Raw genomic sequence first — 25,340 nt, forward strand, 5'->3', positions numbered from 1 at the left:
GGGATGAACCTGATCTCTGAGTCCTTTGAGTTCTGGGAGACAAGTCCATTTCCTCAACATTTTGAGTTCTTGTTAAAGTAATAGATGAAATGTTATTAGATGATGGAAATGTCCTCCCTCTGAAGTTAAGATGGAGCCAAGAATGAAATGAGATTTAAAAAAATCTCCCTGAACTGGGGGGGGGGGGGAACCAACCAACAAACTTGGCACAATAATGAGATCTAATTTAAAGCGTCCACCATAGCACAACTAACAGGCTTCAGGAATTCTGGTCTTTTGCTCTTTTAACCTGCCTGGTTTAAAGTGTCGATACATTCATATTTAGTGAAATCTAATGGGCACACAGGGATGAAAACTCCAGAGTCAGAGTCTGGCCAATGTAGTATTGGCATGAACATCACTTTGCTGTAACCAAATGTACTAAGTGCTTAGGAAGAGCCAATGGAACTCTTGTCAGTTATCAGTGATCCTAACAGAGCACAGCACAGGGACTAAAGTCCCGTCCTCTTTAAAGTGAAGGGGAACAAACATGGTGTGGTGTTGACGCCCATCCAGTTCCACCATTGAATTTAAAGATGTTTTGATTACTCCTTTTCCTGTGATTTCAAGTACTGAGCTGTTTCAGTATTTCCCATTCTGAAACGTCTATTCCTATTTCTTCCCATGCATATGGGTGACTGCCTTTCATACGGGGCGGAATATGTGTCCGCAATTGGTGACATTGAACCTGCATGGTTTCCCTGTCATTTGCTAATATCTGGACCTACATAAGCTGCTCTGATGAGCTTTATGGAAACAAAACAAACCAAACAGAATAGGAGAGCTCTCTTTTAGGACCGAGCAGAACATGTGCATAGGACTGTATCTTTCCTTATTGCATTTGGTTTAATTTTAGGCATGATTATACCTTCCCAAAGAGGGACCGGGAGCTGACTACTGGACTCCAGCAATCATTTTAAATAGTATTTGCAAGCAATATAGATGAGATTTTCTGGAAAAGAACAAGCTACCCCACCCAAATGTATTACAAATGTGCTTGACTGGCATTTGGAAAGAAGAAAGAAACTCTTATTAAAATTTAACATCAACTTGGCCAGACTTTGGGCTCAACTGGAAGAACAAAGTGCTGCTCAGTGAAAAGCCAGAGATGAGAGTGATGTAATTTCTACTCCTGAGACTGAAGTAATGAAAAAGAGAATGGTCAACTAGTTCATGGCCAGTCCACAAATCTCAACTTCCAGGGTTAGATAGTAACCCAGATCTTGCCACTATACAACGGCTCTTCCTTTTGAAATACTTTATTTGTAGAGGGAATATGCAGTGTCTACAGTTGTCTGAAAGAGAACAAATGGTTCTGGACACATAGCACTGAAAATGGCATCACCTTGCATTATTCACATGGTGGCCTGGCCTGGCCAGGCCAACCAATGCTTCCACAGTGCTCTAGCCCTGTGGTTCTCAAAGATTCTGAGTGGGCAACATGATTATAACGCTTGAGGGTAATGAGGATCCATCACAACTTCTAAACACAACTCTTTCCTTTTCCTCTGTAAGTCTCAGGCTCTTAAACGGGCTCATTGCCTTTATAATCTGAGAGAGAATTTACAGCCCCGTCTTAGGTTGTGGTAGTGCCAAGCACTAAGCTGGGCTGGAAAGCCCTCCAAGGTGTGGCAAACAGAGTGACAGTGCCATAATAGCTCTCACACCAGGAGACTACCACCCACAACACAGGCTTTCTTTGGGACAGGGAAAGATGCATTACATTCCATGCCACTCTCCATGGAGGGCCCGCTCTGCTGTAGAATGACTGCATGGATGAGTGAGGACTTCGTAAGAGGCATTTCTTACAACAGTAGTCATAAGAGGATCTGTCATGATTTGCTCGGTTTGTCATGAAATATCAAAGTTACCCAGAGCCTTGAACACATCAAGTACAGATGCAGCACACACAAGCAAAGCTAGTTCAATATGATTCCTAGAAAAATGATTAAACTCCACGGCGGTGGGGTAAGAGGAGTGGTTTGGAGGCTGGAGGGAAGGAGGACGGGAAGGGAGGGAGAGGGAGAGATGGGGGAGATGCAAACCATATGTTCTGTTTCCATTTTGAAGAGTCTGATCCCACCCAAGCAAAACTGAGATCCTGCCCAAATTGGCCAGAAGCCTCTGGTTATGAGGACTGTTTCTGAGCAAAGCTGCAGCAACTACAGCTCTAGTCCTCCTAAAAAAAATGGGAGGCAGTTTATTATTAAAATACAAACATGAAAATACTTCAAACCATTTCAGTAGCAGCAGAGTTCCACACGCAACATCCCCTTTATCAACCAAGTTGAAACCATGTGGCTTCCATGCCTCTGTCCTGCTAGGACCCTCGAAAGAGCCGTGCAAAGAGGGAGAGAAGACATCTTTCCTTTTAAATGGCAGACCATCCTTATAAGAAATTCTCTAGGGTTCTATTCTGAAGACTATTCAATTTGACTTGGGGCACTTCTTAAACAGCCTTTTGGCACTTTCTGTTCAGAGTTCTCAGGCACAGTGTGACAGGGACAGCTTGGTCAGGCCTTGCCCATGCATTCGGTACAGCAGCTGAAACTCAGCAGGCAGCTGGTGGGACTCCTGCCACTTGGTGGTAAATTTGGTTCCTTTTTTGTCATAGTAATGGTACGGAAGTTCTTCCCTGGTGTTGGGGTCAAATCCGAAAGGCCAGAATCCATACAAGTGGATCTCTTCACAAATTGCGGATGCCAGGGTGTACATAAGGATACCTGTGCTCAGCCGTTTGGGTGACAAATGTTTGTCTTTCCAGTACCTGTGGAACAATAAGTACAGGTGGATTCAGAGGCCAGTGCTGAATGTTTCCATCAGATGGGTCAATGGGACTAGCCTGAGGGGTGGATGTGTCTACAGAACTCAAACAGGCCTTGCTTGCTCAGAATCTGACTTTTGGCCCACATGACATTTTGGGCAGGACCAGCTACAGGATTTGTGAGTCCTGGTGCAAAATGAAAATTGGGTTTTCCTTTGAAAATTACTGAGACTTCTGAGAGGGCACCGGCAGAGTATTAAACCATGTGCTGGGCCTTTCTGAGCCCTGGAGCCTGCGTGACTGCACAGGTGTGCCCATCTGAGGCCAGCCCTGCCCTGGGTTGCCCTAGAGGGGGGCCTCTGACTCGGTAGTGGTGGCACAGAGTGACATTCTCATAGATAAAGAGCAGAGCCCTTGGCTATGTGGAGGAGGTTGCTTAATCTAAGGGGCCCCTCTGTTTCTTCCATACCAAAGCCTATAATTTAAATCCTTCCTGGGCTTGGGAAGACTGTGGGGCCTTATTTTTCTCCATCTTCTTAGAAAAAAATCATACTTGCTGCTTCTTTATTTTCCAATGAGGGGGGTCCAAGTCCTTCTTTAGCCTTCCAAGGACCTAAGAAAAGTATCTGCATACTTCATGAATTCAGAAAAGCTAAATAAAGCTGATTGTTCCTCTCCACTTAGTAATTTGAAGCCTTTCTACCCACACTGTCAAATATTTGCGATTGCTCTGGGTGGTGTGTGTGTTATCACTGGCTGTGCAGGAGGAATTAACTTGTTTATGAATCAGATTTCTATGGACAATATTTCCTTCGAGTCTTCATTCAACCAGTTTCTTTGGTTCAAATTGAGTGGCAGTGGGATTGTGGTCAGCCCCAAGGGCTGCTTCTGAAAGGCCACACAGACTAGTTCCTGAAGTTGCTAAAACCACCGAGACCCTTCTTCACTATTTGAAGGCTTCAAAGATGGATCTTACCCCTTCCAGCTGAAATTTGGAAGTTCAGTCTTGGTTTTCATTTCCTACTTAAGGAGTTAGAGTGATTTCTGACAATTCCTTTGGTACAGCTGAACTTCATCAGAACCAGAGGGGGATCAAAGTGATGAGGTCAAAAGACCTCAGGACAGATTGGTAGGGGCCCGAGCTTCTAATGCTGATTTGGCCCATTTTGGGTAGTATAAGAACTCCTTCACGTTGTGTCTCAGTTGACATAAGCTCAGGCTTTGGGCTACAGAACCTCTTAAAAATATCTGTTGTCTGTTATCCCTGTTGTAATGATTACTAGTGGCCCCTTTCTCTCAAAGAAAGCTCCAGTGTGCACTGTAACTTATGGCTTCATCCTAGCTGCTAGACACACATCAGTTTATTAGATTCCGCCTTCAGTGAGAGGCCAACTAAACATAGCTTACACTTGGAAGAATATAAGGGACTATAGGATGGGAATAATCTACTATGGGCTAGAAATCTTTAGAATTTCCTGCTTACTAGGCCACCCAGAACCCAGTCTGACTGGCAGTACTATTTGGACTTTATGTTAGAACTTTGGGGCTACTTTCAAAGGAGAAATTAGAGTCGAGGCAATATATTCAGGATATTTAAAGGGAAAAAAAAAATCCTAAAGTAATTTTGCATTTTAAAATGTCACTAATTAGAGGTTCCCAATTGTAACTGCGTATTAGAATCTTCTGGGGAGTTGCTAGAAAATACCAAATACCTGGGCCCTTTTGCTCCCTGACCAGACAAATTACATTAGAATCTCCTGAAGTAGAGCCCAGGCAACAATATTTTTAAAGCTATGTGATCTTAATGTATAGCCAGACTTATGATTCATCAACTAGACAAAAATACTGCATCACTAGTCCATCTGTCTCTCAAATGACAAGGGACAACAAGCACTTCAAAAAGTACTTTTTACATATTTTAAGCCCTCAAAATCTCAAATTATAAAGGTACATTATACAATTTATGGTTTGGGAGGTTTGCTAATCTTGGACTTCTCCAAAACACCCAACCATCAAATAAAAAGGACATTTTGAGTTAATTGGCTCTTCTTTAAAAAAACCACTTGATTTGTCCAATTTAGCCATTTTGGGGGGACATAACTATCCATTTAAAGCAAATGCTTGATTTGTGGTGATTTCCATGACTGCTCCTCAGTCATTCCCTTTGGCACGTGGTAGGAGGTTCAACCTCTTACTTAGAACTCCTTACCTAGAATGCTTAGTTCATTCACAACAAAATATAAGAGTCTGCCCTAAAGTACTAAGCTGACCACTAGTGGGATAGGTCCCACCCCCAAGAGATTGCAATATTGATTTGCCATCTGGCAGGGTATGAGTTAAAGGCAATAAAATATACACACCTGTTGACATGTTGCATTATATTTCCAGGCCAGGCCAATTGGACCTTTAACTGACCTCTGTGTTCAACAAAAAAGTCAACTAATGTCCTGGTAACAGTTGTTGAAGTGTGGAAAAAAAATGCAGGGATCCAAAGAATGGCCCCATCAAGCTTTTTTAAACTGAGGAAAAAGTTGTTACGGTCCTGAATGGTCAAAAGATTGTTGTAATATTTTTCCAGGATGCTGGGGTTGAAGGTGGTAAGGTTGGTTTTCCTTCCAACATCTCTTTGGAAAGCCTCCGTAGGGGCGAAATTGCAACGGAAAACAAAATCTGACTTATCTATTTCTTGTCCACACCGGCTCCCTGTCAGGATCCCACTATTTCCGACCACAGCACAGATGTTATAATGCTTATTCACAATGGGTGACACATCTGGAAGCAGCGATCGGAAGTTATTGCTAATAGAGAAAACATATTTATGGCTGGAATAATCATAGTGCATCAGTTGTCCGATCCGAACACTATTCTTGGTCAAAGAAAAATTTTTTATTACATCGACATGCTGAAGAATTTCTTGCCTAAAATAAAAAGAAATTCATTAAATGCATCCCATTCAAAATAATTGATTTTTCAATTATGTCTTATGCTGCCATTTCATTCAGACAAGAAATGTAGGCAAACTGAATTCAAGTGAGATTATACATTCATAATAATTGTGGTCTTTCAGGAGAGGACTGCTTCAGAATCTACAGATATGTGCTCAGTTCTTTCAGTCAAGTTCTAGAAGTAATCCTTTGAGGCTTGTATATGTTGTAACTTGTAGTTTTAGCTACCATTCCTTGGTTTTCTGTTCTATATGAATAGTGTATTTGATCATGGGGGAGGACAGGCCAAACTGTGTCAGGAAATACAGGCAATTTACCCAGGCTTCAAAGAGCTAACATTAATGGACAAACATAGATGACTTAGAGTTTGTAACTAGGCACTACTTGTTTGCTATTGAACTGCAGTGTTCAAGGAATATCAAATATCCCTGGTGTCCAATAAGAGACAAATAGATATGAGTCAGTATATTATTATTATTAAAATGAAAATATTAACAGTAGTGGGTATAGTTGAATATTTAAGAGAAATGAGATAATCTTATTAAGGTCCTGTGAATAATGGCACAGAGATATTTTCCTACTGATTATGTAGAAACACAATTTATTTGGAGAAACCTAATCCTTAGAAAAACAGGCTATTGTAAATTCTGAAAATGTATATTCTAAGAATTCAGAGAATAAATAAGGCAGGTTTAGTACTTAGCACAAATTTCCAGTCACTGTCATATGAAGCTTTAAGTAAATTAAGCACCTCTTCTTAAAGTCTTAGCTCCATAAAATATTTGAGAGACTAGTAATATGTTATTTTGCTATTAGATTTTTTAATTTTAAGAAATCATATTGTATAACCTGTGTGTTTTGCCTAAAAAGTAGCAGAAATAAAACTAAATGCTTTGCATGTTACCACTTTACCTGGCATTTTGAAGTATTGCTGCATGTGTCAAGATATAGAGGAACATAAACTGAAAACCTTAACCCCAAACTTTCAAAGTTACCAATATTGTTCTTTAAAAGTTGCTACAACAAAGACAAACCTTTTAAATGATACTGGGAAAAGATATAATGAATGGATTGAAAGGAGGAACTTTTTGAAAAGGAAATACTGCTCTGACAGGTCATTTGGGTCACAGGGCCTAGTGTAGAATGACTATTTTTAATGAGTTAGAAATGTGTTTTAGGGAAAGGTATAATGCGTTCTACCCATGAAAGTTTTTTGACTTGTCTATCAAATTATTATTGGGTTAAAAAAAAACAAAAGTTGAAAAAAAAATCACTTCTGGGGTTTTCAATTATTGTCATGAACTAACTTCTAGTTAAATCACATTTAAAATATTTTAATAATTATCACATAATTGTGTATCACCTTTCCAAGTGAACAACATTTTCATAATACCTTGGATATCAGCTAAATTTGCTTTATTCTGTTATTAGGTTGAAATAAAAAGAAGCATGCAGTAACTAGAAATACATAACCAAAACGCAATCCTCTACATGATACAATAGGTATTCACACCCCTAATGAGTACACTAGATGGCTCACAATCCATTTAGCATTATAATAATCCCACCAAGAAGGAAGGTGTAATGACTTATCTAGGGTTGCTAAGAGTAGACCAGAATCACTGAGGAGAATAAATAAAAGTGAATAAATTTCATCCTTCTTCCTCAACCTCACACACACACACACCCCTTCATGTATAAATGAGGATACTCTAAGACAACTAATCAGAATGATGTTGGTAGCTTTTACAACATGTTCAACACTGTAAAGGCTTAATAAAAGCAAACAGTCAGAAGCAAAACAAAACCATGCATAAATGCCTGCACAAATTCAGGCTAAGATTTTCACTACTAATCTGATGGAGAAGGATTACAGTATTTTCTGTGTGTTCCAAGGAGACAATACTATTTTATTTTTTTCAGCAAGGGAATGAAAATGCATTCGGTGGTCCTTTTGCAATTAACATTTTTGGTTAAATACAGGGCTTTGGCAATATTAGCCATACTTGTTAGCTGTAAATCATGGTGTTCAATTTAAGCCCAAGTTAGGGAAGACGTTGGAGATACTATTTTTTTGGCCATTGAAATTTTTTTCCTGATGTACTCTTCTTATGAGAGGGCACTAAATACATGAAAACAGGTTGCCAATCAGCCTCTGTACGGTCAGGTCAAGAAGACAGTGCTCATACACCTGGAGGGAGGGATAGATTATTGTTTTGGATTGCTTTTTTTTTTTTTTTTTTTTTGAGCTCCAGAATTCAAAATCACCTCCTGGATCAATGTAAAATAAATATTCACACCCCTAATGAGTACACTAGATGGCTCACATTCCCTTTAGCAGTGTCATAATCCCACCAAGATGGAAGGTGTAATGACTGATCTGGGGTTGCCTATCCTACCTTTGATGTAAAAACGCTGTCCGATTAAATGTCCACTTAGAAGGTTTCTCTTGGAGTTCCTGGGTCAGAGAATTCGTAATGGGCACAAATGACGGATCTAGAAACTTCAGTGCAAATTGTGACCTGGAGAGGACCGTGAGTACAGACAAACGTGCTGGCCTCAGCTGGGGGAAGCCAAAGTAGCCATTAAAGTCCAACCCGCTGGGGGTGGGGAGGAGAAGGCAGCTGGCACACGTGCCGGCCTCATCCCACCCCAGATCCCCCGCTCATTTAGTCCACCCTCAGTTCCCCACACACACACCCTGGAGGAAGGAAGAAAACTAGGGAAATATGTCTCCATTGTCCACCCCTCCGGTGCGGGAGAGACCATAAAATGGCCGTCTCGCCCGGAGCAGGGCCGGGAGCCCGGGGGCACAGCCGGAGCCCGGAGCGCGGCGAGGGCCGCGAGTCAGCACCGCGGACAGCGCCAGGCCTTGGAGCCGGACCCTGCAGGCCCCTCGGTCGGGTGATTGATTTTTGGAGCAGGGCACAGGAAACCCGAGACCCAGGGGAAGGCTGAGAACAGCTCCAGCCTTAACCTCTTCCTCCCCGAGCCTAAGTCGAATTTCACTCCCCATTCCTTGCCGGGGTGGGGACCCCCGAGGCCGCCAGCCAGCTCTGCTCTTCTGCCCAGGTGGGGATACTCCAGGGTCCACCCCTCCGGCCTGGCTTTGACCACCAGCTGCAGTTTATATCCGCCACCCGCCCCTCAGGAGGCCCAGCCGGGTGGGTGGGGGGCGGGGAGAGCCTCCAGGGGTCACAGGTAGGGGGAGGGCCTCCGGATGAGGCGCGTCTAGCTGTGCCAGGCGCCTTCGACCAGGGGCGCGGGTAGGCGGCCCTGGAGAGGCTCGCTTCCCGCAGAGGGCGGGGGAATTGCAGAAATCCCGGAAAGTGGGGGTTGGGGGTGGTGTTGGGAGGAAGGATCAAGGTAGAATACCCACGGGACTTTGTGAGCAGAGACCCGCGCATCATTTGATGGGGTGTGGGTTGGGGGGGCGCTGGGAGGGGAGAGAGAGGAGAGGACCGCGAGGGAAGTCCGGCGCCTGCGCCATTAAATCGCCCCTGGACCGCTCCGAGCGCCAGGCGCCGAGTCTGCGGCCAGGACAGGGCGGAGGCGCTCACGCCCCGGCCGGGCCCCGGGTCCAGGTTCGCCTTCGCCGCCCCTCCCGGACACACTCACTGCCTCGCCCCACCCGGCCGCCCTCCTGCAGCCCTCCTCCTAGTTCCGAGCTAGGGGAAGGGGTGCCGAGGAAGACTACGAGGAAAGGGAATCGCATCCCTGGGCCCAAAGGCTTTTAGGGGCTTTGGATTCAGGACCAAATATGCACGGGGGTGGGGGGCGCGCGAGAACAGGGGGAGGGAGAGTCAAAGGTGTGGAAGCGCCACGCAGTTCTCTCGCCCCAAGTGTCTCCCCGAAGCCAAAACAACCTCCTCGCTCCCCCCTCCCATAACCCAGATCACCCGGGGCGCCCAAACAGAGGCCGCACTCACCGGAATCCCGCGTGGAACATGTACATTCGGGGCGCCCCCCGGCTGGCGTACTTGGGAGTGGTGAAGATGTTCTCCTTTTTCAGGGACACGTAGCTGATGAGCGATAAAATCAGCAGAGCGACGCTGAGCATGACCAGCCCCAGCACACTGGCGACCCGGGCCATTTTGCAATTTTTCATTCCGGGCCAGGCTGGGATCAGGGGAAGCGGGGAAATCGGTCCATTGAGCAGCCAGCAGCTCGCTGGCGTGTTAGTGTGTGTGCGCGCGTGTGTGCGCGCGTGTGTGTGTTCGTGCGCGCGTGTCAGCGTGTGTGGAGGGGGAGGGCGGCCAGGCGCAGGGCCGGGGGTGGGGGGTGGAGGGGTGGGGTGGGGCGGCGGGAGCCCCAGAGAAGCAGGACCCCCGAGGCGGGCGCGGCGAGCTGGGGAGGCCGAGGGGAAGATGGAGGGTCTGCGCGCGGCGTGGCGATGGAGCGCGCCGCGCTGTGCGTCTCCGGCCGCGGGCTCGGCTCCCCCGCGCGTTTCCAGCGAGGCTCCCACCTCCTCCGCTGCCGCCTGCAAGATAAATGTGATTGGAATAATGTTACAGTTCGATCTGAGCACAGGATTTAATTAATGAACTCTAATCTCCCAAATAACCTGGGGGAGGGGCGGGCGAGGGAGGCGAGCCGGAGAGGTGGCGCAGGAGGGGGGTGAAGGCTGGCAGGCTGCAGCCCGCCTTAAGGGCCTCCCCAGCTGACGGTGCGGACTAGGAGGTGGCTGTGGCGAGAGAGACGAGACGCCCAAACTTAATTTAATGGACCATTCATTACTTGGGAAGTGTGTCACGAATCAGGAACGAAATAGCTGGATGTGCTGCCTTGAAGGGTGCACACCAGTGGGTGCTGCTCTGAAATGCAGGGTGAGTGGTTTAGGGAGGCAGACATTTAAATGCTGCGCTTCTCACCCGAGGCACCCTAAACCCTAACCACTCAGCACCCCACAGAATAGCACCTGCCCCAGCATGGCGGCACAGACGCCCTGAAGTGCAGCTGGGCCCACCCACTTCCTGGTATTTAAAAGCTCCTTGGAATTTTCCAGAATCTCTATCTGCCTCCTACCCACACTCAGCACATACTTTGCTTTTCCTTAAAAGATGGGTAGTGCCTCGCACAGTTGTGAGGTAAGCTGTCAGTGGGGTGGGCCTGGCTCCCCCACCTTGATAGTCCTCCCAGGTTTTCCTTCCAGTCCACAGCCTGAGCTGGCCAGGACAGCAGCAGTTCTTGCTGACTTAACTCCCCATTGTCCGCTCTTCTGACCCATCCCTGGGGCCGTGCTTCGGAGATAGGCCCCCTAACATAGCCCTGAGCAGCCCAGAGGCTGAAGGCATCACCAGCTCACTTATTATAAATGCAAAGAATTCTCTTTTGAGGGAGCCAGGGACCAGGTGGAGAGGCAGAAGGGCACCTCCAGAAGGTGCCCTTCAGAAGGCAGAAGGGGAACTCACTGCCTCAACTTCCTGTCGCTTGATATTCCTCATTGGAAATAACATTTAATGCTCAGTCATGCTGGTGGGTGCTCAGGACAACTCCCACATGTCTTTAACTCTGTCCTTGGCAATTAGCCTGTGGCTTCTTCCACCATAGCTTCACCACTGGGCTAAAGTCCCAATACTGGCCAATGAGCACTGTTGAAAGAGGCAGGAGGTGAGAAATTGGTCTTTGAGAGCCTTTCTCAATAAAGGTAGTTGATATATTCCAAGGTGTTTAGGACTTCTTTTTCTTCTGAAATTCTTATCTTGTGGGTATTGATGGACCTAATGTTATGAGCTGTCCGGGGGCCCCGAATTCCTCAAAGGGCTGTGAGATCCTGCAGAGCCAGAGCTGTGTCTTCCTCCCTGGTCCCACGTGCTGCCCAGCACTGTCTCATGCAGGGGACATGCTTACTCGGCGGCGCTTGCAGACCACATGCGCAACTTTGGGAAACACATCCGCTTGGCTGTTGAACATAGAATACAAATGTTGGGAGCAACCAAAGGGATGGCCATTTGCACATTTATACCAGAATCTAAAAATGTGGGTCACGAGGACACAGAATGTCTTGTTTTCCAATGGGACTTAAAGCTGGAAAAGGTCTGTGTCTGTACATGATGAATACTTGAACCATATTTTTTGAATACTAATTACTTTTTTTTTTTTAAAACAGAGAAGAAATTGTAGTGGTACAAATTATCAAAAGGAATAAGAGCTTATGAGAGCTGTCTAGGAACTATACATATTTGACAAACTGCTAAACAAGAAATCAAGGACTATCCCTGAAGCCCAGAGTGACATTTACACTTTCAGACTCAGGAGCCAGTGGCCTTGACCTCAAACTGTGCTTTGGCTCCCAGGAAGCCATGAGATCTTGGGTATATGATCAGTCTCTCTGCACTTTAGGCTCCTTATACGTAGAACTGGAGTTAAAGCCCACCAGAGTTTGGGGGAGTTACATAAGGCATGTAAAGGCGTTAGCACTGCTCTTGGTCTGCACAGAGCAGTGAGCAAACATGAACTAAACAGTGTAGGCAAGTTTAAGTGTCTTTCTCTGACTCCTAAATGTCCTGCCATGGCATGCATAGGAAAGAATGGAGTAGGTGAGACATTTTCCTACAGAAAATGGCAAAAATCAAGAAGCTCTTTGGCTAATTTTTATTTATTTATTTATTTTTAAAGATTTGTTTATTTATTTATACACGCACTGGGTACAGTCAGAAGCACGGGAGGGTGAGAGAATTCACCAGAGCCAGAGTGGGGAGCAGGACAGGCAGAAGGACCAAAGTACACTGCTGAGGGGAGCAGCGGGCGGCAGGAGAGGTCTGTGCTCCATGTGGGACCCTCGCCGGGGATCGAATCGGCGCTGTGGAGGCTGCGGGCAGCTTTACAGCCCAGCGCTCAACCGCTGCGCCATCGGGGAGGCCCTGGTTAACTTTAAAAAAACAGGATTCCAGGCTTTCCTGGGCACATAATATGTACTCATTTTGCATGGATTTAAAAATTGATATATGTAGATAGATAGAGAGATAGATAAAATATACATGTATATTTTTTGCTTAGGATGCTTCCATGGACCTTCTAGAGAATTCTTAGCAGGATGATTCCCCTACTTCATATGGGTCACTCAAGTTCATATGACATAAAGGAACCAAATTAGCCAGAAAATAAACAGGTGGGCAGGAATCTGTGTCACGAGTGCCAGGCCTGAAGGTGCAAATGGATTGCTCAATAATTTCCAGAGGGAAAAATCCTGAGGATAGTGCTTCAACGAGCAACTGCAGGTACTGGCTATGGCATTTTTCAGGTTTGGGATTATAGCTACTTAGTAGGTTAAACATTAAGTAGAATAATTTTATAAACTATTGCAACATATGTCTTTGGAAATTAGACCTGTGCAGGAGTACAGCAGTCTAAGACATACAGAAATGAATGTTCCCTGTGGTTTAATGTTTTTTTGGGGGATTGTTGTTTTCAGCACAGCATGTCCCTCTCCCACCCACACAAGTGCCCACCTTTTCACACTTAGGTCTGTTGCAATGTGTGGCTCCTCCCCAACCCACTCCCACCTAGAGTAATCTCCAGGTGCTACTTGCAAGGGCAGGCTGGGAAGGATGGTATCTTTGTTAGAAGCAGCATCGTTTATTCATTTGATCCTGTCTTAGTCTTCAACTCATTAAACAAAGACAGTTGGTTATTAGACACCTTGCTGGGCAGACCAGAGGTTATAAAAGTCATTCTTGACCTCTCATGCTCAGGTCTCACTGGGGAGAGAAGAGTGAGCATATGGCAGTGCTGACTATGTGAGAAGTTCAACAACAGAGGGCCAGTGAGGACACGGCCATGAACTCTGCAAGAGGTGGCAGGGTGTTTACAGAAAGGGCAGCCTCTGAGCTGGCTCTAAAGCATGAGTGGCATTCGTTAGGCAAAGACATTGAAGAAGCACATTTCAAGGAGAGGGGAGAGTAGGAGACAGGAATGGCGGAAGTAGGCTTGGGGACAGGCAAGCCGTGTGGAGAGGCTGTCACAAAAGAAAAGCCCGCATGGGGAGTCAGGGCCTGACAGTGAGTGTCCTGGGTGCCGTCTGAGGAGTTGGCTGTGTCCTCTGGCCTCTCTGCTCAGAACCTGCAGCACTGCAGAGGCTCAATCTGGAGTCAGGCCCACGGGGACATGGAAGCAGCAGCTGCTCATAGCACGTCAGCTGATGTTCCGGGGCAGGCCGTCTGTCCACACGCTAGAAGCCCCGGCATGTGTCAGTGAACAAGTTGACCACTTTCTGTTCTGAGACACTCCTGGGTAAAGCAGCGGGCACTGACTTTTGAAAGGAAAGTCAGCCCTCCTACACGACCGGAAGATCGTAGTTAAGGAAGCTGGAGACTCACTTGTTTCTGGGGAGAAAGTTCCCTGGGAAACTGCTCCCTGGCCATGTGTGACTGGAGTTCTTTCTACCCATTACTGGCAGACGTTTTCTTCTCTCACAGGGCTAACCGTGGTCAGAGGAGAGATCTCGGGATCCTCCCATTTCCCCACACAAGCTAAATACTTTATGAGTTCAGAGGTAGGAAAAGCCATTGTGGTCAATGAAAGCTTCACAGCAGCTCTCGGATGGAATGGAGACTAGAAAGCAGCATGGAAGTTTCCAGAGCTGGAGATGGTAACAGAGGGCAGGGTAGGCAGGCGTAACTGGACAGATTAGAAATATGGAGGCAGAAGAGGATAAGGCATGTGTTGGCCAGTGAATAGAGATGTCCCCTTAGAATAAAGTGAGAACAGCCAGGATAGAGAGAACGGTTGTAGGGCGCTTCTTGTGTATCACCTCTCATCCTCACCCTGGTCCAGCGAGGTGGTATCATTATCCTTAGCTTAGAGCCAAAGAAACTGTTGTGAAGAACATGTTCAAGATAAAGCCTCTCTGACTCAACAGCCCACCTTTTCTATCATCCTGTACTGCTTGTAAGCAGGTCCTCAGTAAGAGCTGGAAATGTATCAGCTGGGGACATTTGAAAGCATCACCCCTTCTCAGTGAGAACCAGTTAATAACTGATGATGATGGTGATGATGATGGTGATGTGTCTGACATTTATTGGACAGCTGCTGTGTGTTGGTTATTATACTAGGCATTTCCCATAACTGAGCTCATTCAATCTGGATTCCGTCCCTTTGAGGATGTAATAAAATGTGTTTCACTGGTATTTCAGGGCTCAGTTTTAGAGGGACTTGAACCTCCTTCCTTTGTCATTGTGTCTCCAGCTTACCAAGGATGAGTGTGCACTAACCTCTTGGAAGAAGCCATTTAATCACAAGGGCTTGGTGGTTAACGAGGAAAAGAGCAGAATGGTCTAGAAAGCTACAGTCTGCTCTGAGGCTGGGAAGGACTGGCTGGCATTGGAGTCTGGGAGTGTGTAACCTCCCTATGGGAATGGCATCTTTTGTCCCCTTGTATGATTAGTGCCAGCACAGCACCCAGCAAGACTGGTGCTCATGTGAAAAGAATTTCCTTGCTTTACAGTATCCCTGGTGTCCAGGCTGGACAGGAGGCCAGTCTCTTGTGTTGATGGTGGAGAAGATCTTCCGCTTCACCTGGGATGGATAAGTTGGCTAGCCTATTGGCAGGAACCAGGTTTCATTAAGTAATGTGATGAAGCCAGACTAAGAGTAGTACATGTACATAGTACAAATACATAGCACAGAAGGCAGGGCCGTGGACAAGCCCCTCCACCATTTACCTCCCTAGAGACGGTCACAGCTGCTGTCCAAATCTGCGCCCACAGTATGAGTAGGCATTATTATTATTTTTAGAGATTTATTTTATCTATTTATGCATACAAGAACTGGGGTGTACGCCAGACATGCACGGGGTGAGAGGATTCACCAGAGACAGCGTGGAGAGCAGAACAGGCAGCTCTACTGGGCCTCTCCTGGTGGTGCAGCGGTTGAGCTCTGGGCTGCGAGGCTGCCCATAGCCTCTGCAGCGCCGTGCCTTCCCCGGCCGCCGGCGAGGGTCCCACCAAAAAAAAAGAAAAAAAAAAAAATTAGAGCTCTAGAACAGGCAGCTCTACTGAAATACACTGCTGAGGGTGAGAGACAGGAGAGGTCTGCTGCGCCATGTGGCTCAGCTCCCTGGCCGGAATCAAACTTGGGCAGTGGCTGGAGAGCTGGACATAGCTTGACAGCACTGAGACTTTAACCCCTGCAGCACCAGGGAGGCCCAGAACTTATTTTTTTTAACATAAATACCGAGACCAGTTTGCAATAATGTTAATTTCAAGGTTTTCCCCCCCATCTTTAAAAAAGACATTTTTGCATAAAATTTTAACATTTCCTGTGTTTGCAACCACTATGTTTTCTAGAAGCTGAGAATTACTCATTTTGCACCTACGGATGAATGCTTCCCTTAAAGCTCAGTGAAACATCTCTAGTGAAAGGAATACAAGAACTTCAAATAGCCTGTTCTTCATCGAATAAACAAAATATATTTGGAAAGCCTTCTTAAGGCTTTTTTGCGGCCCAGCACCTAGGAACTTGTTTGGAAGGAGCTATTATGTTCAATTGTGTTAATCTCCCAGGTCTTTCTTTGCATAGAATTTCGACTTTTCAAACGTTGGCTGCAATTACTTTTTCGAGAAGCTGAGGTATTATACTTGGTGAAGCTACTTGAAAAATAATCTTACTGAAAAGTTTCAAGCTATTCTTATGTCTATTGCGTGTCATTATCGCTCTGGCTGTGGGAAGAGGAAACCTCCCGTGGTTAGAGTAGTTGTAATCACATTACCTAGCTGCCTTCAGGGGAGGTGCTTTCAAAAGAAAGCTCATTTTACCCTTTATCTTGAGTTTGGGGCCATTTCTTGTCCCTTTGCTTCTGAAACTGTGATTGTCAACAACATATCTTTGAGAGGGGGGTGGGGGAGAGAGGGTGGGGTGCCACTGTTTAGTTTGTATATTATTTGAACAGTATAAAATGGTAACATTTTGATCTGATTTAAAAACAATTCACTACCACTTGCTGCTTTACGAGGAAATGGGGGGGTGTAAGGCAGGAATGGACACAGTGCAGGTTTTCTGATCCCATGCAGACCCGGTCAAGGAGGAGTCAGAGTCCTCAGTGGTTTTGCAGGTTTTTATTGGGATTTAGCTGGTACGTGGCAGGCAGGAGTGCTGAGGTGTCGGGAGGTTGACAGGCCTCCCAGCCCCCAGCAAATCTTCACTCTGTCTGGGCTCTCAGACGTTCTTTCTGCTTCTGCTTCTCTTGCTTCTCTCTCGGCTTCTCTTTTGGCTTCTGCTGGCGTCCCCATGACGCCGCCCTTAAAAGCCCAGGTGAATCCCATCTACCTATGCCCACACCCCACTCCAGGTGCCCGCCATCAGGCATGCATTCAGGACCGCAAGGATCCATCATCTATCCTGATGGCGGGAGGGCAGAAAAGCCTGACATTTTCTTTACCCTACAGGGGGGATTATTGAAGGATATGACCATGGCCCCAGGGCCATGGAGCCTCTCAAGAATGAACACACCCCCAGGGGAGACCTCCTGTCCCATCCCATCCCAGGGAATTCACAGAGGGGACGTGGGGAGGTCCCTGGACTGCTGGATATTGCAAAACTCAGTCGGTGGGAGAAAAGAGATTGAGCTATGCTGTGTTTTCTATTTAGATGTCTATGTTCTCTGACAGGTCACATTGACAGTGCCGTGGGAGAGTATTTTTATTCCTTTCCATAGACATGGGAAAAAAACTCAAGGAGTTTAAATACCTTGCCCAAGATGACAGCAACTTTAATGAAGATGGGGTTTTAATATAGGAGCCAGTTGCTTGGTTATTTCTTCTTTTCATCAAACACCGTTGCTACCCTGGCCGGAAACTTGGGGCCTGCATATACTGGGTCATGAAAGAGTCTTCTCTGAAGTGGATATTTCTCATTAAAAAAGGAGGCAAGGATGTGGTATCCACCTTGGCTTCTACACCTGTTTCTCCTTAGAGTGAGTTTTCTGTGAGGACGTTTGAAAGGAACTCAATGGATGAAAGGACCCACATAAGCTTGAGAAGTGTCCTTTGTCTGATTCAAAATTCTATTTTGTGAATAAACCTTTAGCTTATAAGACCAATTGGTGGTTAGGGAAGGGCATGAAGTAGGGTGTAGGTCAATCCCGTGTTAAGGGGTCAATTGTATGGGGAAGGATAGAATTGGGCTTTTAGCAGTGCAGTTAACGTAGTTACAGACACAAGTTGGTTTTTTTAAATTTTTTTTTTTATTTTTATATTCCCTATACAATTGCAACCCCCTGATTTTGACCCCAGTCCCTCCTTTCCCTGCCCCCCCCACCAAAGTGTATCTCTGGTTCATAGTTGTTTGTTGATTTTGATTTTTTTCTTTCTCATAGTTATTCTTTTTCCTGGTCCCTTATTTAAGTTTTCTAGATTCCTGCTATGAGTGAGACCATCTGGTATTTTTCTTTTTCTTTCTGGCTTATTTTGCTGAGCATGATCCCTTCCAGCTCCATCCATGTTGCTGCAAGTTGCATGTGTTTATCTATAAACATAGGGGTGCAGGTGCTCTTTGGAATTAATGTTTCTGTGTCCTTCGGGTAAATACCTAGGAGTGGAATTGCTGGATCATATGGAAGCTCCATCTTTAGTAGGTCAAGGAATCTCCACACAGCTCTCCATAGTGGTTGGACCAGTTTGCACTCCCACCAGCAGTGCAGGAGAGTTCCTTTCTTTCCACATCCTTGCCAACATTGTTGGTTTTTAATGATGCACACCTGAAGATTTTATAGTGCTATGTTATTTTAATTTAAAAAATCCCATTTTTGTTCTGTAGTTCTAGTTTTACATGCAAAAAGGTCAAAGTCATGATGGAGCTGTAAGATAAGGAAGTGGCTGGCTTCGGGCATTGGAACTTCCTTTTTGAGGAGGCTCTTTTGATGCCAGCCTTTTCCCAGGTGGAAGAGGTTGGGTAAAGAAGCAGAAAGCTTGCAGGCAGATCGAGAACTTACTTAGTGCCTTTCCCAATAACAACCAGAGTAGTCGGAGCCAGGGCAGACTCGGGTGAGAGAAAGGTAACTGATCTGCCCAAGAAGATCTGATGCTTACATCTGTTACCTGACACTTGGCTGGATCCCATGGAGGAGTTTGCCCACCTTTTATTCTTGCTTCAAGCTCAAGATGTTTATTAGAAAATAGAAGCACAATGCTGCATATGTGATTTCCTTGACAATGACTTGTATTTCTTGTATCATTACCAAAAAAAAAAAAAAAAAAAACCAAAATAGGTAGAAAACATGTTGCCGCTACTCTTCAAATCTGTGATCATATATGATGAAAGAACGCCTCCCATTGGACTGTAGTCACCACAAACAGGTACAGCTGCTCACCTGGGTGCAGGTGCTACCTCAAGATTGGGAAAGATTCAAAGTATCGCTTCTTTTCTTGGAGGACTGGCATGACATATAGAGGTAGGCAAATGCAAGTGCCTGAAGTAAAATTTCTAGGTGGTGACTGAACTTGACAGCAGTTTTTGGTTCAGATCTTGCACAAACCTTCCCCAGCTGCCAGGGGAGTTAGGCTTCTGGGATATTGCAGCACCGCGGCACTCACAGGTGACTCCATCTGTCCTCTGCCTTCCCCCCTTTCCATAACAGTTAGGATTGACAATTAAATGGAGACCTTATAACATCTAACTTACTTTTTAATCTTTACAGCTGATCCTTCAGCTCCTTAGCTTTAGGTTGGGTCACTGCCTATTTAGCAATTTTAGGTAGGATTTGCAAGACTATGGAACTGCATCCATTTTGGATCCAGTGCAAAGCTTGCTGTGAAAAAGTGAGTTGCAAGCAGCATTAGACCTTTAGGTAGTGGCTGTGAGCACTTATCAAAGGATGCTCTCTTTGTGAGCACAGTGTGGAAGGGATGCTGGTGCTGCGTTAAGGCTTTACAGTTGATAATCACTATCTTTAGGGCCATCTTTGGGGGAAAAACTGACAACCACATAAATCTTACATTTTTATAGCACTTCAATCTTTTTTCAAAGTACTCTCACATCTATTATCCCATCTTGACCTCCCAAGGAAACTGTGAGTTGGGCACAGCAAGTATTTCTATTCTGATTTTACAGATAAGACATGAGACGGTTAAATCACCCAGCAAGGCAGAAGGAGACCGAGGCTAAGCATCTGCGTCTGATGTTAAGACTGCTAGTCTCTCTACTAACAAAAAAAGAGAAAACCCAAAAAGCTCCTTTTTATTTTTCTGCAGCCCATCTTCCTGGTGAAATCACTTTATTTAGAGCAGGTTTCTCAATGCTACCTGCACCTTAAAGTCATCTGAGCAACTTAAAAATAATACCAATGCTCAGGTTCTGCTCTAGACCAATTTCATCAAGGTGTTGGGGTTAGCCCCTAGCCATCTGTATGTCTTTGAGATCTTTAGGTGACTCTAATGCACAGCAAGGATTGAGATCCATTGCAGTCCTCATCACAAATTTAATATCTTTTCCTTTGCCACTAGCTTGGGGCCATTGGACAGTAATTTCTTCTTCTTTAAGCTCACCGCTCTTTCGGCATCCATGAACGGCCAGTCTCAGTTCCCTGTTCTTCTCTGATGGCACCCTCCCTCCATGTCTGATTTTCTTCTTCTCCATCTTTTGTTTTCCCAGCTTATGACTTCAAGGGATTCCTTATTGTCACGGGCTTGGACATTAGAATGTAAGCTGCACGGAGGCTTTAATCTGGGCCCTGCAGCTCAATAACTGCTTGCATGAGCACATCTACTTGACTGCACCCCACATCAGAGTGCGGTCCTGACCTGCTGTGGAGGTAAGCAGGCAGGGCAAGGGAGGCCAGGTAGGGGGGCCCGGGGGGCTGGGAGGCTGGCAGCAACCAAGCCTCCCTGCGGAAACTTTTAAAAAATATCTTTTATTTTTGCATAGAACTGGGGTACAGGCCGGAGGTGCAGAGGGAGAGGGGGTGAGAGAATTCACTAGAGACAGAGTGGGGAGCTGAACAGAGGGATTTACTGAACTACACTGCTGAGGGGAGCAGCGGGCAAGACAGGAGAGGTCTGCTGCGCCATGTGCGTAGCTCCCTGGCAGGGGATTGAACAGGCTGTAGCAGCAGTGATAGAGCTAAGATTTAACCTCTAGGCCACCAAGGCAGTTCCCCCCACCCCCCACCCTTTTTCCCCCTCCCCCCAGCAAATCTTTCAGCTCTTTCTCCCGGCTTTCTCTGGTGTTCCGGATGCCGCTGCTTTTATCCCAGCCCCTAGGCCCAGGTGTGCACACTTACGCATGCGCACACACCCACCCTCAGGTGTCCACAATTAGGCACGCGCGTCCGTGCTCCCAGGTGCCTCTGCACTAACACTATCAAGGCCACGGAGGCTTGTGTTATAATAAGCCTGATTAATTCATTGACCCCACATCAGCCTTCCACTCTTGCCCCTCTGATGTCATCTCTTGGATGCACCACTGACTTCTCTGCAACCTGTTCCAAACACATCATCTCCCCTCCTTCTAGAAAGTAGCGCCTTTACATGTTCCCCAGCCACATCACTGCTTTCAATGGCCTCATCCTCCTAGTCTTGTAAGTCAGCTTTGTGCCCTTCATTCCCCTTTACAAGGGGTCACTTCATGGTCTCCCCATTTGGCTGACTGTAGGGGCAGGAACAGGGCACAGGGAAGGTTTTATATGATCCAGCAGGCCGGGTAAAGGAGGAGTCAGAGTCCTGGAGCCCTCAGTGGCTTTTTGCAGGCTTTTATTGGGGTTTACCAGTGTAAGGGGCAGGACAGGGCACAAGGCAGGTTTTCTGATCCCATGCAGATCGGGTAAAGGAGGAGTCAGAGTCCTCAGTAGTTTTGCAGGTGTTTTATTTGGGGTTCACCAGGCATATGGCAGGTAGGGGTGCTGGCTGGGGGGCTGGCAGGCTGGCAGGCCTCCCAGCCCCCAGCAAGTCTTCACTCTATCTGGGCTCTCTAGCGTTCGTTCTGCTGCTTCTTGGCTTCTCTTTCGGGTTCTGCTGCTGCTGGCTGGGGCTGCTGGCGTCCCCCCGTGACGCCGCCCTTAAAAGCACAGTCTTAACTCAGCTGAATCCCATCTACCTATGCCCACACCCTATTCCAGGTGCCCGCCATCAGGCATGCATTCAGGACAAGGATCCATCATCTATCCTGATGGTTGAAGGGCAGAAAAGCCTGATATTTTCTTTACCCTACAGTCCACCCCCTCAGGGTTTTCTGCCATACAGTCTATACATACATATACAATTTTCTAAGCAAACAAACAATGCAGCCATGGCCCACAAAAGCAAATACATCAAATATAACAAAATACAATATAACAAAATACAACAGAACACAAATAAGTCCAGGCAGGGCACCAACCTAGTGCAAAAGACAATTATTGGTACCAGCAGATGAGCCACCAAATCTGCTGCCGAAGGCACTGCTCATACGAGGGAGGGGAACACTCAGGCATCTACTATAACACGCCAGGAGCCGTCAGGCTTCCTGGCCTTCTCTGGCTGTAGTCTCGACTACAAGGCACACACAGCATCCACCCCCAGGATGCACTAGCTCTGGGATTGGCAATTTTATTCTGTTGGGGGTAATCGCCAACCCTCAGGGTTTCTGTCTGCAGTCGCTCCAACACTCGGCCTTCACGGCCACCCATGCAACTCGCAGACCCCTGCACTCAAGCCAACCCACTGCACAAGCACATGGGTTGGGGATCAAAACTCTACATGTGGCTTGGGCTCCACCCCAAGCCACGTTCCCCACCCGTCCCCCAAGGACAGGTTCCTCAGCTCCTCACCCTCACTCAAGAATGAGCAGGGCATCACCCACAGGTGATTTTACGAGACTCACAGTTCTTCAGCATACCCAGGCTGCTTAACAGCCACTCAGGGCTTCTCAACTTAGCATTAGCACCAGCTTTTGCCTTCTTAGTTGGCTTTTCTCCTCCACCTGGCTGATGGGCATGCACAGGCTGCTTTTGGCCATCTAGGCCCACTGGCCACCCCCAGATTCTCAAAAAAAAAAAAAAAACCTGCCAAGGTCCTCCGCCTTCTGGCGGGATTGTCAGTCCAAGTTTATAAGTCCATGTCCATCAGTTGAAATCCATTGGCCTCTCCTTGCGTCAGCAACATCCTGCTGCCTCAGGGGTCATTGGCTGGTCCTTTCCGGTGTCGTTGGCTGGTCCTTTCCGGCGTCTCCTCCATGCCAGGTCCCGTCCTGCAGCTCCTGGATGTTGTCCACCTTCTGTGCCACCATGGCGCCTCCAGCGTCATCACAGGCAAACAGTCTGTTCTCCTTAGTCCCTCCAGGTCTTCGGAGGGCTCCAATACCCGTCTGCATGGATCCTGCCGACTACGCCAATTGTAAGGGGCAGGACAGGGCACAAGGCAGGTTTTCTGATCCCATGCAGATCGGGTAAAGGAGGAGTCAGAGTCCTCAGTAGTTTTGCAGGTGTTTTATTTGGGGTTCACCAGGCATATGGCAGGTAGGGGTGCTGGCTGGGGGGCTGGCAGGCTGGCAGGCCTCCCAGCCCCCAGCAAGTCTTCACTCTATCTGGGCTCTCTAGCGTTCGTTCTGCTGCTTCTTGGCTTCTCTTTCGGGTTCTGCTGCTGCTGGCTGGGGCTGCTGGCGTCCCCCCGTGACGCCGCCCTTAAAAGCACAGTCTTAACTCAGCTGAATCCCATCTACCTATGCCCACACCCTATTCCAGGTGCCCGCCATCAGGCATGCATTCAGGACAAGGATCCATCATCTATCCTGATGGTGGAAGGGCAGAAAAGCCTGATATTTTCTTTACCCTACAACCAGGTACACAGCAGGCAGGGGTACTGGGGGGCTGGGAGGCCTGAAAGTCTTCACTCTATCTGGGCTCTCCAGCTCTCTCTCTCTCTCTCTCCTGGCATCCCTGTGACACCGCCCTTAGAAGTCAGTCTCTCAGCCCAGGTGGACCCACTGCAGGTGCCCGCCATCAGGCATGCATTCAGGACCGCTGGGTTCCCTCATCTATCCTGATGGCGGGAGGGCAGAAAAACCTGATATCTTTTACCTTACCCTACTGACCTTGCCCTCCCCTTGGGAATGGTGCTCGGCCATGGTCTGAGCACCGAGTGACCCAGGAGTGGGTCCACCCATCATCGGCTTGTTGCCCACATGGTGACCAGGGAGGAAGGCTCGTGGTGCCGTGGGCGCACTGGCAGACCTGGAGGCATTGCCACAGTGGCTTCGTGAGCCAACTCGCTAAGGCACTGAATGGGGGATTTCTGTTGTTGATTCAGTTTCAGGTCCTGTGAATTCTTTAGAGAAATTCAATTTTTCTTAAAGTTTCCAGCATGAGACTCTTTTCTGGCAACGCCATCTCTCATCGGTTATATCAGTGTTAGTACTATTATGTCTTTCTTTCAAAATAGTATCGTTTTTCTCAATTTGCCTCTTTCTTCCTATTTGCACCATCCAAATAGGTCCTAACCATTTTAACTTTCTAGCAGGTGTTCATGATCATTATCTCCTTCAATTCATCTTATTTGCTGTGTCTCTTCTGCCTGGACTTCGTACTTCTAGTCTAACCATCCAGGGATCTCATATTTGTCCCTGTGGGTAGCTTTTTCTGCAAGTGGAGAGAGGAAGAATATCCCAGAGATTAAAAGTAAAAGGGTGGGTCTGGAGTCAGCCTGCCTGGGCTTGAATCCAGGGGCCAGCTAACTGAATCGGTGACATGGGGACAGCTGTTTTATTTTTTTATTTTATCCATGCCTCAGTTTTCTCACTTTAGACTGGGAAAGTAATTATGTCAGAGGGTTATCGAAGGATTGAATGAGTTAATGATATTATGCACTTAGCACTGTGCTGGGCATATGGTAACTGTCAAAACATGTTGCTTTATTATAGGCATCTCTTCTGAGAGAGCATCCCAATTTTCTGCTTATTCCCTAGTGCCATGCTGCAGTCTTGCATTAGCTTAACCTAAAGCCAGAAGGCAAGGAAGCCCCTTGATGAAGTCCAGATCCAGGCCCACCTCCCAGGGAGCAGAGCGGAGGGGACCGCAGAGAAGAGTGTATATTGAGGTGCAAACAGAAGACAGTGACACAGACATCTCGCCCCTTCCCACCTCCCCTCTTTTTGGACAATAGATTTCAAAATTGCAGAGACTTTGTTTCATTAGAATCAGAGTAAAACTATCATCATCATCACCACCCTTGTTTACACAAAAGGAACCCCGTAAGTTCAAGGTAACATGGCTCATTGTAGCAGAGCCAGGATTACATAGTAAGCCTCGGGGTTCCAGACTCAGTACCTCCCACGTCACACCCAATGTTGTCCCAGCTGCCCTGCTCCTGCCCCCATGCAAGTGACTCATTTTTATTTTCACGGGTTAACCTATTCTTGTGCTTGGCAGTTTACCATAGAGCACCCTGCACAGAAATCCCCAAGTCCACACATCCTCCGGCTATTTGTTATTTCTTCTTTATACCACGTGCAACATGACTTTAAAGACTTGGAGACTGGGAGCCCAAGAGCCACACCGAGGCAGGGATTGTAATTACCAACGAGGAGCTACTGATCTGATGGTCTGTTCTTTCATCAGGACCAGTGTTGTGTTGCTGTGCCCGCTGCCAGCGGAGGCTGCCTTCCAAGGGCGGGTCCTCTCTGGGCAG

The 25,340-nt window shown here is 46.9% G+C and overlaps 1 protein-coding gene across 1 annotated transcript; it reads right to left on the reverse strand.

Moving 5' to 3' along the window:
* Nucleotides 1-2,076: 2,076 nt before the first annotated feature.
* ST8SIA3 (ST8 alpha-N-acetyl-neuraminide alpha-2,8-sialyltransferase 3) lies at nucleotides 2,077-10,658 on the reverse strand. Its single transcript, XM_037509706.1, has 4 exons — nucleotides 9,678-10,658; nucleotides 8,148-8,270; nucleotides 5,164-5,721; nucleotides 2,077-2,806 (listed from the first exon to the last, which is right to left on the reverse strand). The coding sequence occupies exons 1-4, from the start codon at nucleotides 9,854-9,856 to the stop codon at nucleotides 2,524-2,526; spliced, it is 1,143 nt and encodes a 380-aa protein (XP_037365603.1). The 5' UTR covers nucleotides 9,857-10,658; the 3' UTR covers nucleotides 2,077-2,523.
* Between the last annotated feature and the right edge of the window lie 14,682 nt (nucleotides 10,659-25,340).

This window comes from Talpa occidentalis, unplaced genomic scaffold, assembly GCF_014898055.3.
Source record: "Talpa occidentalis isolate TD23 unplaced genomic scaffold, MPIMG_talOcc4v2.1 talOcc4.13, whole genome shotgun sequence".
NCBI classification, from domain to species: domain Eukaryota; kingdom Metazoa; phylum Chordata; class Mammalia; order Eulipotyphla; family Talpidae; genus Talpa; species Talpa occidentalis.

What these genes read in the sequence shown, in the direction of transcription:
- ST8SIA3 (XM_037509706.1), bottom strand. Translation starts at nt 9,856, where the DNA reads ATGAAAAATTGCAAAATGGCCCGGGTCGCCAGTGTGCTGGGGCTGGTC. An exon ending in ACAGCGTTTTTACATCAAAG is followed by an intron (nt 5,722 to 8,147) that starts GTAGGATAGGCA and finishes TTTTTATTTTAG; the next exon opens with GCAAGAAATTCTTCAGCATG. An exon ending in ATAATGCAACATGTCAACAG is followed by an intron (nt 2,807 to 5,163) that starts GTGTGTATATTT and finishes ATTGTTCCACAG; the next exon opens with GTACTGGAAAGACAAACATT.